Source organism: Calcarisporiella thermophila, assembly GCF_041956535.1.
Source record: "Calcarisporiella thermophila strain CBS 279.70 unplaced genomic scaffold VTP21scaffold_7, whole genome shotgun sequence".
NCBI classification, from domain to species: Eukaryota; Fungi; Calcarisporiellomycota; class Calcarisporiellomycetes; order Calcarisporiellales; family Calcarisporiellaceae; genus Calcarisporiella; species Calcarisporiella thermophila.
Genome location: NW_027192197.1, coordinates 1,007,987 through 1,023,080, shown reverse-complemented (window position 1 = coordinate 1,023,080; position 15,094 = coordinate 1,007,987). Strand labels below are relative to the sequence as shown.

The 15,094-nt window shown below is 43.7% G+C and overlaps 8 protein-coding genes across 8 annotated transcripts; 5 read left to right on the top strand and 3 right to left on the bottom strand.

Annotated features, from left to right (window-relative positions):
• Positions 1-617: 617 nt before the first annotated feature.
• On the bottom strand, positions 618-2,561 carry VTP21DRAFT_10719 (uncharacterized protein; the record flags this gene model as incomplete). Its single annotated transcript, XM_069390086.1, has 4 exons — positions 618-947; positions 1,023-1,340; positions 1,415-1,550; positions 1,660-2,561. The coding sequence occupies 4 exons, from the start codon at positions 2,559-2,561 to the stop codon at positions 618-620; spliced, it is 1,686 nt and encodes a 561-aa protein (XP_069253342.1).
• A 1,096-nt stretch (positions 2,562-3,657) lies between these two features.
• VTP21DRAFT_10718 (uncharacterized protein) lies at positions 3,658-5,659 on the top strand (the record flags this gene model as incomplete). The annotated part of the gene is made up of 6 exons (XM_069390085.1): positions 3,658-3,732; positions 3,832-3,903; positions 3,979-4,140; positions 4,203-4,706; positions 4,794-5,001; positions 5,085-5,659. The coding sequence occupies 6 exons, from the start codon at positions 3,658-3,660 to the stop codon at positions 5,657-5,659; spliced, it is 1,596 nt and encodes a 531-aa protein (XP_069253341.1).
• Positions 5,660-7,034: 1,375 nt separating this feature from the next.
• On the top strand, positions 7,035-7,751 carry VTP21DRAFT_10717 (uncharacterized protein; the record flags this gene model as incomplete). Its single annotated transcript, XM_069390084.1, has 1 exon — positions 7,035-7,751. One exon carries the CDS (start codon positions 7,035-7,037, stop codon positions 7,749-7,751), a length of 717 nt encoding a protein of 238 aa, XP_069253340.1.
• Positions 7,752-8,754: 1,003 nt separating this feature from the next.
• On the top strand, positions 8,755-9,573 carry VTP21DRAFT_10716 (uncharacterized protein; the record flags this gene model as incomplete). Its single annotated transcript, XM_069390083.1, has 3 exons — positions 8,755-9,025; positions 9,198-9,313; positions 9,382-9,573. 3 exons carry the CDS (start codon positions 8,755-8,757, stop codon positions 9,571-9,573), a joined length of 579 nt encoding a protein of 192 aa, XP_069253339.1.
• Positions 9,574-9,726: 153 nt separating this feature from the next.
• VTP21DRAFT_10715 (uncharacterized protein) lies at positions 9,727-10,807 on the top strand (the record flags this gene model as incomplete). The annotated part of the gene is made up of 4 exons (XM_069390082.1): positions 9,727-9,815; positions 10,071-10,186; positions 10,267-10,473; positions 10,551-10,807. The coding sequence occupies 4 exons, from the start codon at positions 9,727-9,729 to the stop codon at positions 10,805-10,807; spliced, it is 669 nt and encodes a 222-aa protein (XP_069253338.1).
• A 183-nt stretch (positions 10,808-10,990) lies between these two features.
• VTP21DRAFT_10714 (uncharacterized protein) lies at positions 10,991-12,370 on the bottom strand (the record flags this gene model as incomplete). Its single annotated transcript, XM_069390081.1, has 4 exons — positions 10,991-11,772; positions 11,845-11,925; positions 11,990-12,137; positions 12,200-12,370. The coding sequence occupies 4 exons, from the start codon at positions 12,368-12,370 to the stop codon at positions 10,991-10,993; spliced, it is 1,182 nt and encodes a 393-aa protein (XP_069253337.1).
• Positions 12,371-12,924: 554 nt separating this feature from the next.
• VTP21DRAFT_10713 (uncharacterized protein) lies at positions 12,925-13,570 on the bottom strand (the record flags this gene model as incomplete). The annotated part of the gene is made up of 3 exons (XM_069390080.1): positions 12,925-13,026; positions 13,102-13,298; positions 13,369-13,570. The coding sequence occupies 3 exons, from the start codon at positions 13,568-13,570 to the stop codon at positions 12,925-12,927; spliced, it is 501 nt and encodes a 166-aa protein (XP_069253336.1).
• Positions 13,571-13,762: 192 nt separating this feature from the next.
• VTP21DRAFT_10712 (uncharacterized protein) lies at positions 13,763-14,742 on the top strand (the record flags this gene model as incomplete). The annotated part of the gene is made up of 5 exons (XM_069390079.1): positions 13,763-13,772; positions 13,841-13,869; positions 13,937-14,266; positions 14,327-14,437; positions 14,512-14,742. The coding sequence occupies 5 exons, from the start codon at positions 13,763-13,765 to the stop codon at positions 14,740-14,742; spliced, it is 711 nt and encodes a 236-aa protein (XP_069253335.1).
• Between the last annotated feature and the right edge of the window lie 352 nt (positions 14,743-15,094).

Genomic DNA, 15,094 nt, shown 5'->3' with positions numbered 1-15,094 from the left:
CTTTTTTTTTACGTTGACAGGATGCTGGCCCGGCCAGACGGACAAACGAACGAGGGGGGTTCCATTAGCAATGGAAGCGGGAGAATGGGCTCTGACCTGGCTCGCTGTCTCGTAGGATAGCATGTCACAATGAATGGGGCGGTCGGGTCTGCATCACCGCGTCGCCACCCATGCCAGAACCGGCGGATAAGGTTAAGAGTGCATCGCCTAGGAGTTGTGTGGGCGTACTCCCGCTGTGACTCTAACTAGCTGAGTAATAGCGGGATGGCCGTCTGTACGCCTCCAGGTCCTGGAGAGACCTCTTCCTCCAAGATCAATCCACTCGAGGGGATGTCGAAGTGGGATGGCTTGTTTTTCCGAAAGATTTGCACCTTTCGGGCACTCCACGCCCAGCCCTGGAAAAGCCTAATTCACTTGATTAGAGAGAAAGGTACAAACAGGAACAGTCAAAATACAAAGGATAGGGGGATTATGGGTAAAGGCAAAAAAAAATACAACAGAGGATGAGAGCGATGAAGGCGCTGGGCTAGTCTGGGGTGGGAGGAGAGAGAGTGAGGGTGGGGGGGGGAGGGGAGGGGAATAGGGGCGAAGAAGATAGAAGCACCTATTCTCTAGCACTATTTCATGGCTAGGGGTCTTGGATTGCCTGGGTACAACGTCTCCAGCTCCGCTTTCGAGAAGACCATCGGCTTTATCACGTTCAGCGTGTCAATGAGTTGGTCCGTTATCCACTGCTCAATCATCCCTCGATCTTCAAAGGTGCGCAGCAAAGCAAGCATTTGATAAATCTCCCGGAAGAGCTTGTACCGCACCGTGCGACTGGGGTGCACCCGAGCAAGGAACTGGTTGAGGTCGCAGACCCGGTGTAGAAATATATACGGAGCAAACAGGCACCAGTTTCGATCTCGAATGGCATTGTACGCAATGCGATTACAAAAGGACAGGCCCTAGGTCGGAGAGCAAGCCGGAGCGGATGAGCCAACTCAAAGCATACGAACAATGAAACATCCCTTCGTCCCTACCTTTGCAAGCTCTTTTAGCGCTCTATCTCGCAGCTGCTTCATCAGCTCGGTCTCCAATCTTTGCGGGGGAGCATCGGCCGAGAGAAACGGCATCCACAGGCCACACCAATGGATCCAGAAGTTGGAGTCGATTTCGTAGTCGAGGCGGATTTGCAGCTTGTCTCCGCCACACGTGCTATAGATGTTGGTCAGCTCCTGCTGCAGGTACGCAGCCACGCCGATGAGGTTCTGGGCGATCGTGTTATCGGACAAGGTCCAGTCGAAGTTGAGGTATTTGTCGATCTGGGAACAGAAAACCACATCCATCAGGAAGAAAACCTAATCCAAGGGGGAGCGACACGGATCAATACACCCTTAGCTTCTCAGCAAACTCCACATCAATCCGTTCTTACCACTAACAGCTTATAGTTCTCGTTGTCGTCCGGGGTGAGGGTCGGTTTGGGCGAGGCCCGGATCATCTCCAGTGGGATCAAAGATGATTGGTTGCCAATATATACATACCAGAGCTCGCGCTGACATACAAAACACCTAAAGGCAAGAGATTAACTAGCCTGGGCATGGGGAGGTTCTGTGGGTGTCGAGAGCACAAGAGCCCAAAATGCCATCCAACGAACCAAAAGCACTCCATTTCACCTACCAGATTCTCCGCCTAAACTCTCGCTCTACCGAGTCGTCCTCTGCCGGGTCGTCCTGGTGCATTTGCAGCGAAAGCGCTAGCAGCGCCGCCTGGGAGAAATACCCATACGCCTCCTGGTACCGCGCAAGTAACATCATGCAGTTCGACATATTCATGAATGCAAGCACCGTTTGCGGAGTGGGTGCATCGAACACCTCCTCCAACTGCAGCCGTGCCCGCTCAAGCAACTCTCCTGCCGCCGCATGCAGCCTCTTTTTATTGCTCGTGTTTGTTTGCGGGTGGGTCAGGAGCAGGTGGAGGGCGGAGAAGGCCAGGGCCGAATGGAGCAGTGCAGGCTCAAGCTCATTAGCGAAGTAGCACTCAAGGAAGACGGCGCGGTCAGGGTGCTTTATCCAGGGAAAGCAATCGCTCGCATACACATGAAAAAGGATATCCGTCAGCTTACGATTAAGGGCAATGGGTTTACTAAGCCAGTTGAGCAAGCTGCTCTTAAGCGGCTTCGGATAGCGCGTCAACCTGAAAATGGTGCAACGACGAATCGGCACGCCCTCCCGAGTGAATTCGGGCAGCTGAATGTGGGGGTGCAAGTCGGGCACAAATTTGCCCTCCATCCGAAATTCGGCACCAAGGAGCCGGTGAAGATCCGTCAAGGAATTGAGCTGGAGTTGAATTCGTAGTCCACCCACGGTGGAATGAGCCATGCACGAAAGGCGCTTATCCTGCGTGCATTGGGTGACCCTGTCATCTCCGGGGGTTGAATTGGTGGTCGATGTGGCCCTGGAATTGTCAGACAGATGAGTCATCGGCCTTCTGCATCCTTTAAATTCGATGGGCATTCCATATGGCTGCAGTGCCGGCAACGGCGATTCTGCTAGCTGGCTGAAGACAAAATTAGGTATCATAGTGTCAATGATGTCCTAGCTGCTCGAGTCTGCATCCTGAAGTGTCCCAGTCGTTTAAGTTCGTTAGACGTATTGAGTTACGTGAATATATCCTAAGTGACTGTGAAATAGAATCGACTAAATTACTTAACAAAGCAATTTAGTCGAGGCAGCCCCTTGATTTTCCGGCTGCTCATCCACTGACTGTGAAATAGAATCGACTAAATTACTTAACCAAGTAATTTAGTCGAGATAGCCCTTGGATTTCGGGCCGTTCATCCGCTCACCACTCTAGCCTGAAGGATGAAAGCGAGGCAAAATCATCTAAGGGCTAAATTTCTCTTTCGAATAACTATCGCGGGTCTATGATCCAAGATGCTATTGATCAGAATTTAAAGAGGGTGCATACTCGTAGTAGGCTGTGATCCAACTTAGCTTTGCTAAGAAAACTATAATTTCAACGCAGCACCCTGGATTGGTCCTCATATTACAAATCTTTATATCCTAACAAGCTTAAAAGGAACTTTTTCATGCGACATTATTGGAAAATAATGTTAATAACCTATTGTTTTTATTCGTAGAGCTGACGTCCTTCATGACAACTTGTCAGCCCAAAGCGCTATCTTTCGATATAGAACACCTTCCTACAGCGATTTGCAAAGCGCCTTCCATGCTACTGAAGCGTTCGGAGGGGAGACGAATGCTATCATCGACTAAATTGTTCTTCCTAAAGGCTATGGATTCTATATACAGGTATCAGATGGAGTATGGTGTCTTACATTGTCTCTCTTTCTTATTTTAGCCCAACTTACGATAGGAGATGGACGGGGCTCGTCTTTAATACCACGGACTATGTAATACGGCCCAAACCTGCCATCTTTTACACATTTCAAGGCTGCTAATTTTTTCATTCATTTTCCAAAGAGATCTCGCGGCGCCCTTTGTCAGATCGGATGTCCTCTATTCATCTCTCGAATATCAACATAAATGGAGGAGTAAGCCACATTGTGGCTTAGACAACTTTTAGTTAACATTAATGTTTCAATCTATTTTTACCACTTCCTCTCGCCTCTCCTTTCATTGCCCATCTCCCTTAGAACGGTCGTATAAACTCAGAATGACATCAGACATCGCCGCGCTCGTTTCTCGTCTCGATAGAGATATGAAAATCCTACAGGACCAGAACATTAACGTAAGTAGCCAATATGACTGAAATGAGCCAGAATTATCAGGCCGTCCTATTAAGAATGGGGATCTCACGCATTATTTCCTTTTCTCATTGAATATCCAGCTTTTGACGCAATTAGAATCCCTCAAAGAATCAAACCGATTGTTGGCGGACGAGAATGAGTATATACGCAAGGTGTGCATGAATGCACAGCCAATTCTCGATCCCCACCAGTTTTTCTAATTTTTTTCTCTGCTTCACCCCTGCTAGAAATCGGCATCCCTTCAACATGAGCTAGCCACGGCTCGAAGTGACCATGAACGAATGGAGGCGCAACTATTTGCACAAAACCAAGATGTTGCAGAGTTAAAGAAGGAGGCATTGCATACCACGAAGGAAAAGCGGGAATTGGAAAAGCGTTTGGCGGAAGAGGTAATGCGAAATCGAAGGGGTCAAGCGCCCATGATGCACACCACTAACCCTGCCATCATTAGGTAAATATATTTGAAGAAGAAAGAGCAGCATGGCAAAAACGTGAGGTGGAGCTGATGGCATCCTTGAGGGCTGCCAATGCCCAAGCGGGCTCAGAAAAACTTTCAAGACGAGCCTCCGTTCGGCGTTCCACAAACGCCAACTCAAACGACGAGCCTCTTACCCCTGCACACTCGCCCGGCCCCACCAGCATCTCCTCACCTAGCGAATATACCTCTGAAAATAACAAAAAGAGCCTGCAAGAGGCTCGGGCCTCTGAACGAAGAGTCAAGGCTCTCGAGCGCCGAGTTGCCGACTTGATGGCCGAGCTAGAAAAGGCGCGCCACCTCACACAAGACTATTCCACGCGCTCCCAACAGCAGAGCGCCCGACTGGCAGCGCTTGAACACGAAGTTGCGCAAATGACCCAGCTGAACCGCAGCCTTATGGAAGATAACGAAAGCTACCAGATCCTGCTGCACGAGAAGACGGTGAGCGGAGAATTTATGCTGAATCCTATTCTTCAGGTAATTGCTTGCTGTCATGTTTTGAGTCACCGTTTTTTTCTTGGGGCTTAATTAATTCACTGTGTATCGCAATTAAACTTTATTTAGCAAAACCGCCATTTGAATCAGTCCCCGTCTGTGATGGAGCGGAGCGCGGAGGACGCTCACTCCATCGAGTACGAGGAGGTGCACAACGGCAGCGAGCCCGAGAACGGAGGCGGTTTGGATCTAGCGGCGGAGCTGGATCGTGCATCCCAGACTTCTGGACGACCAGTCAAAGTGGGTGACGAAAAGGACTCAAGCAGAACGTTCGAGAGTATGCATACCGTCTTTCCTCGAAAATGACTCTTACCAACGTCACTGATAAATGACATCTGTTTGATTTATACTCAATGATAGAAATGAGCGAAGAAATCCGGAAGCTCAAGGACGAGAATAAGGCAATGGCTTTATATGTCAACAAGATTCTGCTCCGTATCATGGAGAACAAGCAGCTCGTGGACGTGCTTTCCATCGACGACCCACGGCCGGCCTCTACCCCGAAGACGGACCCCTCTCCGCCAAAAAAGAGGGAGGGTCGGCCACGGAGCATGGGCCTATGGTTGACTAACAAGCACGAGTCTGATTTAGTTGCTGAAGAGCAGGAAAGAGTCGAGGTGGTAGAGAACCCCACCGCTACACATCAGAATAGCGGCTCTCCAAATACAATGGGATCACATCCTCCCGCCTCAACCAATATCCCCTCTCAGCATTCGACGGAGAATGCCCGCGGCGGGAGTGCTCACTTGCGCAGACATAACACCGTGACGGGCGCCTCTTATAGAAAATCGAATACGGTGGCGACCGGCGAAGAGGGCGCAGGATGGGGCCGCGTGTTAAGGCGGATGAGCGTATGGAGGAGGAGCGGGACCTACACGGTCCAAGAGAGTGAAGCAAATCCAAAGACGTTAGAGAGCGGCGTCACCACGCAGTAAATTTCTTTTTTGTTTGAACATGTAATTACCCTGAATAGGCACCCCCTCATTTTGAGCAACTTTCCCTGCTTCATCCCATGAATTCCGTAAATATTTCTTAACCCTTCTCAAAAGATACAAAGCTTGCGATTGCAATATAATTCTATATCATATATACACCTATATCTTATTGCTTATTCTGTTTGAAATCTGTCATTTTTTGTATTATCCTCCTATATTACTGATAAAAGTAAAATGCGAAAGCATTGACGACTGTCGAGCAAATTCCGCCGACAGATATACAATTCATTTTCCATCGTTTTCCGCATTCAACAACCGCTCTCTCATGCATTTTTTGGCCTATCTCTATAAGTGGTAACACCAAGATACTCGTGAATGATCAGAATCCATGATAAAAAATGAATTGCATTATAGTTGGACGTTCTATTGAGCTACCCGTGTATTTTCCTCTCAGTCTACATTGGCATATTCTCCAGCTGATATGAGCGGCGGAAGATGCTACAACGAAGGTCAACTTGTCGCATTATCTGATGATCCTTTCCTGGTGACTTCTTCTTACGTTTGCCTATTCTCCTTTATTCTTGAAATGCCTTTTACGGTTTCCTTTTGCGCTGCAAGCCTATCCCGATGCATAGTAAAAATTGACTAGAGCCACAGCAAATAAAACACTTCAGTTTGAACAAAAAAAATAGAAACTAAAATATTAGTTAATTCAGGATAGGATTCAGTAATCCACAGAAACAAAGCTAGTCGGTACAATGTGGTTTGTATATAGCCACAAGGGAGCAGCTTTATTTGCTTTCCAGGAGTGAGCCAACAACGTGGTGCAGCGGCAGATTAAGAAGAGCAGGATGGATTCCACCTGTAAACTCAAAGTATACTATATGATTATAGGCGTATGCATATTTTTAACCATTATAAGCTTTCCATCCCATAATATGGCGTGGGAGCAAGTCTCTCTGTTACTTTTATCTGTGCCACAATGAACGGAGGAATGTCTTATCATATCAATCCACACCTTTTTTGTATTGATATATGTTTCATTGTACCTGATTTTAATTCATTTTGGATATGTGAAAAGATAACTGTGATCCTTTAAAGATTTGCACTTCTCGAGTATCCTTTTCTACAAATAAGAAGAATAAAATAAGTGCACCATCGAGTGAAAAATACACTAAAAATACGCTGCTTGTTGTAAGGAAGAAAGCTTTAATTTGCTTACAGCCCGCCCACCACAAGAGCGGGCATCTATGGCTGGTCCGCTCTTGTTTATGCACGAATTTCATCTTGCATTTCGTGGCAGCTCACTTCGGTATAATTAAACTCGCTCGTGACAACCCTACTCAACTAGATAGCTATAGAGATTTAGATATAAATGCAGAGTATTCAGAGGACTATTATTGATGTGGATGTGTTCGGGCGCGATGTTTTTGGCACCGCGGGTGGACTTCTTAGAATAATTAGTGGTGTATCCCCGGATTTCCCGGGGCCTTGCGGTTCCTCCAAAGTGCCTTTATATGTAGTCGGTGAGAAGGAGGGTGTCTTTGGAAAACCATACGGGCAGGCTATTCTCGTGACATCTTGCACAACCCTATTGTTATGGATAATGGCACTTATTGCGTACTTGAGTGGTGGAGTGCGCATACGCAACTGCCTTAATGTGATGATGTATCCTAGCTGGGCGGCTGGAGCGGGGTTAGCACCCCAGAGCAAAACCATTCAAAGTGGCGCGTGTCAAGAGACTAGTGCCGTGTGGCGAGAAGGGATGCGTCTGCGCGTCATTGAGCGGCATTTATACGTAGGAGTGCCAGGAGATGAGGAAGGCATGACTCCGTCTGAAGGAACAATACAGCTCCAAGGTAGCGCCAAGGAGGTGCTCAATCATCCTGTAGAGTTTGTCGTGGGAAACAGAGAAGCGGCAATTACCATTTCAAGTTCAACAAATTTGAGTCCATGCTTGATAGGTTGGCAAGAAATGAGAGCAATGAACAATTCTGAGTCTGACACAACTTCACCCAAGGCATGGTTAGGCCATCTCAGCAAAGGTATGGTGAAGTCAGATCCGCCAGAAGCGAGTTATAAACTAGAGTAAGTGTTAATGCACAATACATGAACGAGGTGTTATCGAACCAACGAACTCAAAGAAAGCTCTAAATTCAAAGCCATAAAATGACTAGAGCATGAGGTTTAAAATCCTTTTTCATAGGTATACTAGTATGGAATTTCCATTCATTTGCGAATAAAATTTCTCTATAATCAGTGAAATTAAGTTCTTTTGAGAGAATATCATTCATATTATGCTTTACATTTAATTATGGGTCGGCAAATATTTTTGTATCATTCTAGTCTCAAGACTATTTTCTATCGCTAGCTTAATATTGTAGATAGGTTAGGTTAATAACAGAATATACCATTTTAGATCTATTCAGAAAATAAAACCACCTAATCAAGCAATGGCCGATGGGCAGCATCCTCATCCTCTGAGATTCTCCGAGTTTATTAGCACCAACTGCATCCTCAATATATAACTCAATGCGCCATTAATAGCTAATTTACTATATTCAAGAGAAATACAATAACACATCCAGTTGTAGAAATATACCTTATCTGTAAAATGCTGAGTGTGTTATGAAAGTAAATAAATATTTAAATCCTATTATGGGAGGTCGAACCGATTTGGTCAATATCCCCGAATTTCTCAAGCCTGCCCGGAGCCGAAAGGGTTAAGGCCTCCGACAACCCTGGTCTAAACGCTGCAAGACCATTCGTTACCAGCAAACTCTTTATGTCGAGTATGACTTAATTCAGCTCTGTAGCGCATTGAAACTCGGCTTTTGGTCAAAAATAGTCAAATGAAATAATTCATCAGACCGCTTTCTCCTCTGGATTTCAAGTGTGACAAGTTCAATATCCTTGTATGATACTTCTAAATCCAATTTCGAAATATATGGAGAAAATTATCGCTATAAATAACCTCTTGACGGAAGGCATTAGGCTCGCAAATATAGCTTTCGACATTAAAGAGTCTAAATACTTTAAAACCTCTGGAGATTGTTTATTATTTCACTTAGATACTCATACATAAAACATCCGCTATGCCTTCCAAACATATCACTATTCGCAACCATCACGATGAGCGCATAGTCGGTACCCTCGAAACACGCCAAGATATAGCCCCGGCAGTTGATTTACTTACAGGGCGAAAAAAGCTCGCTATTCTGTGCCATGGGGTCTTCAGCCATAGAGATTATTTATTTCTCTCTCCACTTGCAAAGAAACTGCCTTTCGAGAGCTTTCGATTCGATTTCCGAGGTTGCGGAGAAAGCGATGGGAAAACAAGATTTGACATTTGGGATGTAGGTGGCTGTAATTTTTCCGTCCTCCTCGTGGATACACAAATGATTTAATCCCGCTCAATGGCTAACAGGAGGACGTAGAGGACCTAAACACTGTGATTCAACATTTTGAATGATAAGGATACATTATATATGCACTTATCGGCCATTCTCGGGCTTCCAACATCTGTTTAAATATGCAGGTGTCTTCAAACGCGATATCCCGCATGTCATCAACTTGGCAGGCTCGTTTAACAATCAGTGGTTATGGCTAGCGGTTCAACAGAACGAGCTGTGGATGGAAGAAATTGAAAACTTGGTAAAGTTGGCGAGTTTAACTCCACAAGGATGTGAATTAAATTGTATTTATGTCCCCCCTGGATCTAGGGATACTACAAATTGATCGCGACTTATCGTCGTTATGAAAAAGGATACCAGGTGTCCAAACAACAAATTGATAATATAACTCGATGGGATATGAATTTTATTTCATCTTTCCCTCCCACAACCTCTGTGCTTACGTGCCATGGAACTGGCGACACCGTGACTCCAGTGGCGGAAGTTATGGAATTTCGCTAACCGAATCCCCACGCATACTATCCGGTTTATATATGGGGCAAACCATGGTTCTCATGGGAAGTATAAGAGGCAGTTGATAGATAGGGTGGTCGCTTATTTTATGGAAGAAGGGCAAAAAGAGATAGCTGAGAGAGAGCACTAGGGTTGGGCGTGATGAAGAGGCGCATTGCAGTAGAAGGTGTTTCAAATTTCCGGGATATAGAAGGTTGGATTACGCGTAATGAAGGCATTGTGAGAGCGAGGTTTATACATAGATCTGGAGAGTGAGTTGTTTGCGTATTTTTATGTGGTAAGAAACACATTTGTTTCGTTCCCAATCTCTTTAGCATTTCCCAAATAACGGAAAGAGAAATCGAGTCTTCACGTAAACTTGGTGTAAGGCATATTTTTGATTTTCGGTCAGATGTAGAGAGGAAAGAAGTGCCTTAGAAGTAAGTAGCACGTAATGATTGTTGAACCATATCCGATAACAGCATTGTGTTGAGGTTGCATTACAGAATTATCTCAGGAATACAAATCCACCAACTACCCATCCCTTCAGCCGAATACTCACGGAGTGTTGTAATAGAAGAGCCCCAATGCTATACAAAGGGACCTGAGGGCCACGAACAAGGTGGGCATCACCTTTTTTATGCTTTCATCGATAGTTTCTATTGCTGACAAGGCATTTTACCTCGGTTTTTTTTGTATTAGATTATATGACTTTTCTCGAATCCGGGGCCAATGCCTTTCGAACAGTAATGGAACACATCGCCTCTAATCCTTATGATCCTATACTTGTATTTAGTGCTCAAGGCAAAGATCAAGTTGGAATATTTATCATGTTGCTGCTAATGGTGGCTGGCGTAGATCCGGAGTCAATTTCTGGAGAGTACGCAATTGGACTGGGAACAAGCGCAGGTAGGAGATTAGCTTTCCCATACTGTTACTAAGCAAATCTCACTCAACTACATTTTTTACTACCCCTATTATTTCAGCTATCAATAAGAATGTATATGAAAACTCCGAGTCGACACAGAATACTGGCGGAATGTTGATCCATGATAAATCGGCCCGTTTCAATTCCACGCCGTATGAATCAATGCATCATAACATTAATGCATTTTGGAAGAAGTATGGCAAAGTGGAGCGATATCTTTCAGAGATATGCGGGATGGGACCTGATACTGTCAAGAGGGTTCGAGAGAATGTCGTTGAGATCGTCGACCCAGCAGAAATCAAAGCCAAACTCTGAATTATACAAGAGGCATTTCAACTTGTATATTTATTTCTAAAGTGTTCCGTGATACTGATGATCCTATTAAATTAATACTTTATGCATAATTTACAACGTAGGTGTATTCATTGCAAAATTCAAATAAAAACAAAAAGAAAACAATAATTAATTGTTCGCAGTTCATACCAATATGAGTGGGAATCAACCGTTAGTAAATACAAATTCAGGTTGGACAATAACCACATCTATCTTTCGCTTTCGTAACGTGGTGTCTATTGCTTCGTGGAGAGACTCGTATTGACCCGGTTCTGCTTGTGTCTGTATGGAGACAGATGCAAGGGTGCGGCCATCAGTCAGCGTATAAATTTGGATATCTCGCACCGCAATAATTCCCTCGAGTGAAGCAACATGTGTCCGAAGCTCTTCGGACGTCTCGATTGGTGTAAGCGAGTTCTCGTGGGAGTGTGCTTGGGAATTGCCGGTACAAGCAATCGAAGAATATTGGAGCAGCATTATTGTTGCACTTTTTACTAGTGGTATTGCCGACGAGAACATAATTACAGCTATTACCATGCTGATTATTGGATCGCAGTAGAATCGCCATGGGTACTGTGTCAACCATATAATAAGGGCTGTCACGATAACGCCTAAATTTCCTAATGCATCACCAAGGATATGCAGAAAAACGCCTTTCATATTGAGATCATCGTGATGGTGGTGGTGGCCATGCACATTAGTGTGGCCAGTCGCATGTAAATGTAATCCATGGTGATGTATATGCGGTTCATCCTCACCACAACTTAGAGAGTCTGAAGTAGAGGGGCAGGTCGTTGTAGAACCATTAACAACAGAGGGCATTTCAATCACAGAAGTCTCCAGCTTGTAATCATCCACAACAGCGTTGAGAGCTGTTGTTTCAGCGTCTGACTGAGGAAGTAGATCATGTGAGTGGTGGTGGTGGGGATGGTGGTGATGCGAGTGATCTAACCAAAGAATAGAGTACAGTGGATAAGTTTACTGTCTAGAATACCGAATTAAATAGAAAATGGCGATACCGTGGAACAAGAACAGCCCTATAATATTGATAGATAGACCGATGCTTCCTATAATGAGCACCAACTTCGGGTCATTTATTTCTTTTAGCAAAAAAGCATTAATTAGAAAAATGTCATTGTTACTACTCATGTTTTTATATTTTACCTCTAGGCGCAAAAAATCTTTCAATTGCCTCTAAGAATATTGAAAATGATAGCGCCAATAAAAACACCCCATTGATAAGTGCACCCACAAGTTCCGCACGTTCCCAGCCGCGGTATTTTTCTGGGGAACGAAGGGCCGCTGCTGCCAGCTATTAAAATAGGTATAATGTCATTCTTTGATGCATTCAGGTTCCAAAGAAGAGAGAGTTACTTTTATGGCTACCAGGGCAATTATCATGCTCATCATATCATTTAACATGTGGAACGAATCAGCAATCAATGCTAAAGATCCCGTTGCGTAGCCACCCACAATCTCAGCAAAGAAAAGTCCACTGGTAAGAAATAATAGAATAAAAAGTCGAAGATCTTTTGATAATGACATATCTCAATATATATATTTATATGGGGGGGGGGGGAGGAAGGATAAGGAAAGTGGGGAAGATGGATAAATAAAATGAGAGTAAAAGATGGAGAAGGGGAAGGGACAAGATTAAGTTAAGGTATAGCAGTTAAAATACAGCAGATAGTATATTGGTGCAATATTGGCTAATCAGCTCGTCAGTTTAAACGATTCGTAATCGAAAGAGAGTCAAGTAATAAGAACTATAATCATCTAGGCGGAAAAGTATAGCCTCCTTTTGCGTTATACAAAAATAAGGTGGAAACAAATCTTTTTTCGCTTTTCCAATCTCAGATGAACGAACCTATGCGCTTTTTTTGCCTTCAGCCACTTTTCGAATAAAAGCCACAAAAAAAGACATCTCTTCACAGCTTAAAAACCGTATAGTCAAATACACTCAGTTGACATCTGTCAGATTGAAATAAGTTAATGATTATTCTATATTCTCCACGAGAAATTATGTGAATAATGTGTATAAATGGGGTGAACATCGCAAAGGTAGCCCCAAGTACAATTCTGGAGTTGCAACAGGTATTCTACTGATTTCCCAAATTTTCTAGTGCTTTCCCAGTAAGGCGGAAAGTAGACCACTCGCTCAACGGGAATGCACCCAGGCTTTCATAGAACTTGATACTTGGCTAATTGTCGTAGAAAAGTAATTTGTATGAATTATATATTTTCTATCAATAAACATTTTTTGAATAAATAATTACCTCGTTCCAATTAAGGACCACCCAATCAATACGTTCATACTCTTTTTCCTTAGCAATCCGCGCCAATTCCCGGAAATATAACTTTCCAATGCCACGACCACGGTATTCAGGTCGTACATAGATATCTTCGATATATAATCCAGGTTTACCAATCCAGGTTGAGAAATTAGTGCAATATACGCAGAAGCTTGCAATTTCTTGTTCCGAGAAAAAAAGTATTTCGTAAGCCTATACTGCTAAAGATGCGATGAAAATAAGAAATCTTACCCCCTTCCCATTCGCCTATGAGACAGAAAGCATAGGGCCGAGATCCATCCTTGGGGAAGAGATTCTTTTCAAGGATCTCAGTAGTTGCTTTAACAGAATCCTTTGCTCGCTCATACGTCGCAAGCTCAGTGATGAGCGTGAGAATAGTTTCTATATCGGAAGGAAGAGCTTCGCGAATTTTAAAATTGTCTTTAATGGTCATTTTCAATTGGAAAGCCAAAGTTGGTAGTTGAAAAAATCAATGGGTCTCGATAAAAGATGATTCAGGTGTGCCTATTACCTTTATATAGCAATCCTCTATTGAAGTCACAAAACCATATATAAGCTCCGATTTTATTACGAGTTGATAATCTACCATTATACTGAAATCGAGCGAAATTATCAAGAGAGAAATATGGCTGTTCGTAAGTTCCTACATCATTTTTGCATCTCCTTGCGTTTTGCACTATTCACGACTCCCATATATTTTTAGGTGCACAGTTCCGGAATAGCAGTGAAGTCGTAAGCTGTTGCAATATGAATAGCTCATCTAAAGGATATAGACCAACAGTATTTTCTTCCCTTATAGGGTGCTTTCTCACTACTTACAAACTCTTACTGTTTGCTGGCGGCAGACGGTGCCGGAAACTTTTACAATATATTCGAGTCTGAGCTTAGTGATGTCCTGCCAGTAATTCGAACTTCTATTGCGGGTACTAACGTTATTGGGCGCCTGGCAGTTGGGAATCGACACGGCCTCGTAGTTCCTACCACTATCACAGATAAAGAGTTATCTCACTTAAGAAATTCTCTGCCAGACGGCATTGTTGTGAAAAAAGTGGAAGAACGATTGTCGGCTCTGGGAAATGTAGTGGCTTGCAATGACTATGTCGCGCTAGTACATCCTGAAATTGATATGGTTAGTCTAGTGCACATTTTTTTTTAGAGATTAGTTGAATTCATCAACTTCCCAATGTAGGAAACTGAAGAGATAATTGCGGATGCATTGGATGTTGAAGTATTCCGACATACAATAGTACAAAATGAACTTGTGGGTAGTTATTGCGTGTTAAGTAATCGTGGTGGTCTTGTATGTTCAATCTCTTATATTTTAGCACATTCTCTATTATTCCCGATCTAAGCTCTCGACTTAACTCTAAATAGATCCATCCGCATGTCAAACCCCAAGATCTAGACGAACTGGTCTCACTAATACAGGTGCCTCTACGTGCTGGAACAATTAACCGTGGATCTGCTCTAGTAGCCGCTGGCTTAGTTGCCAACGACTGGTGTGCAATCGTTGGATTGAAGAGTACAGGCGACGAGCTTACCGCGGTTAATAGCATCTTCAATCTTTGGGAAGCACAACGAGAGACGGGGTTTTATTTACTGTAATCTGTATCTAGCAACCATGTTACTATAACTAGAACACTAAACCCACAACCAAACAAGGAGAGGGAGCACACTGTATTTTTGCCAGCATTTGAACAAGGCCAGCCTTTCTAAGTCTTATCAAACTGCACATTTTATTTCTAAATCGTAATTTTTAGATACCATTATTCGAAGTGTGTACTCGACCTCTAGAAGCATTGTAATTTAGAAATTGAATTCTAAGGGTCACTTTGAATTTCAAGAAATAAAATGAACTGCAAACTAATCAGCAAACAGTTTCTACTGTCTACTTTTCAAGTGTTTTACGTGCAGAAGGACTTGTAAGCTTTCATTCCTAGTTACCAATAAGTTTCGC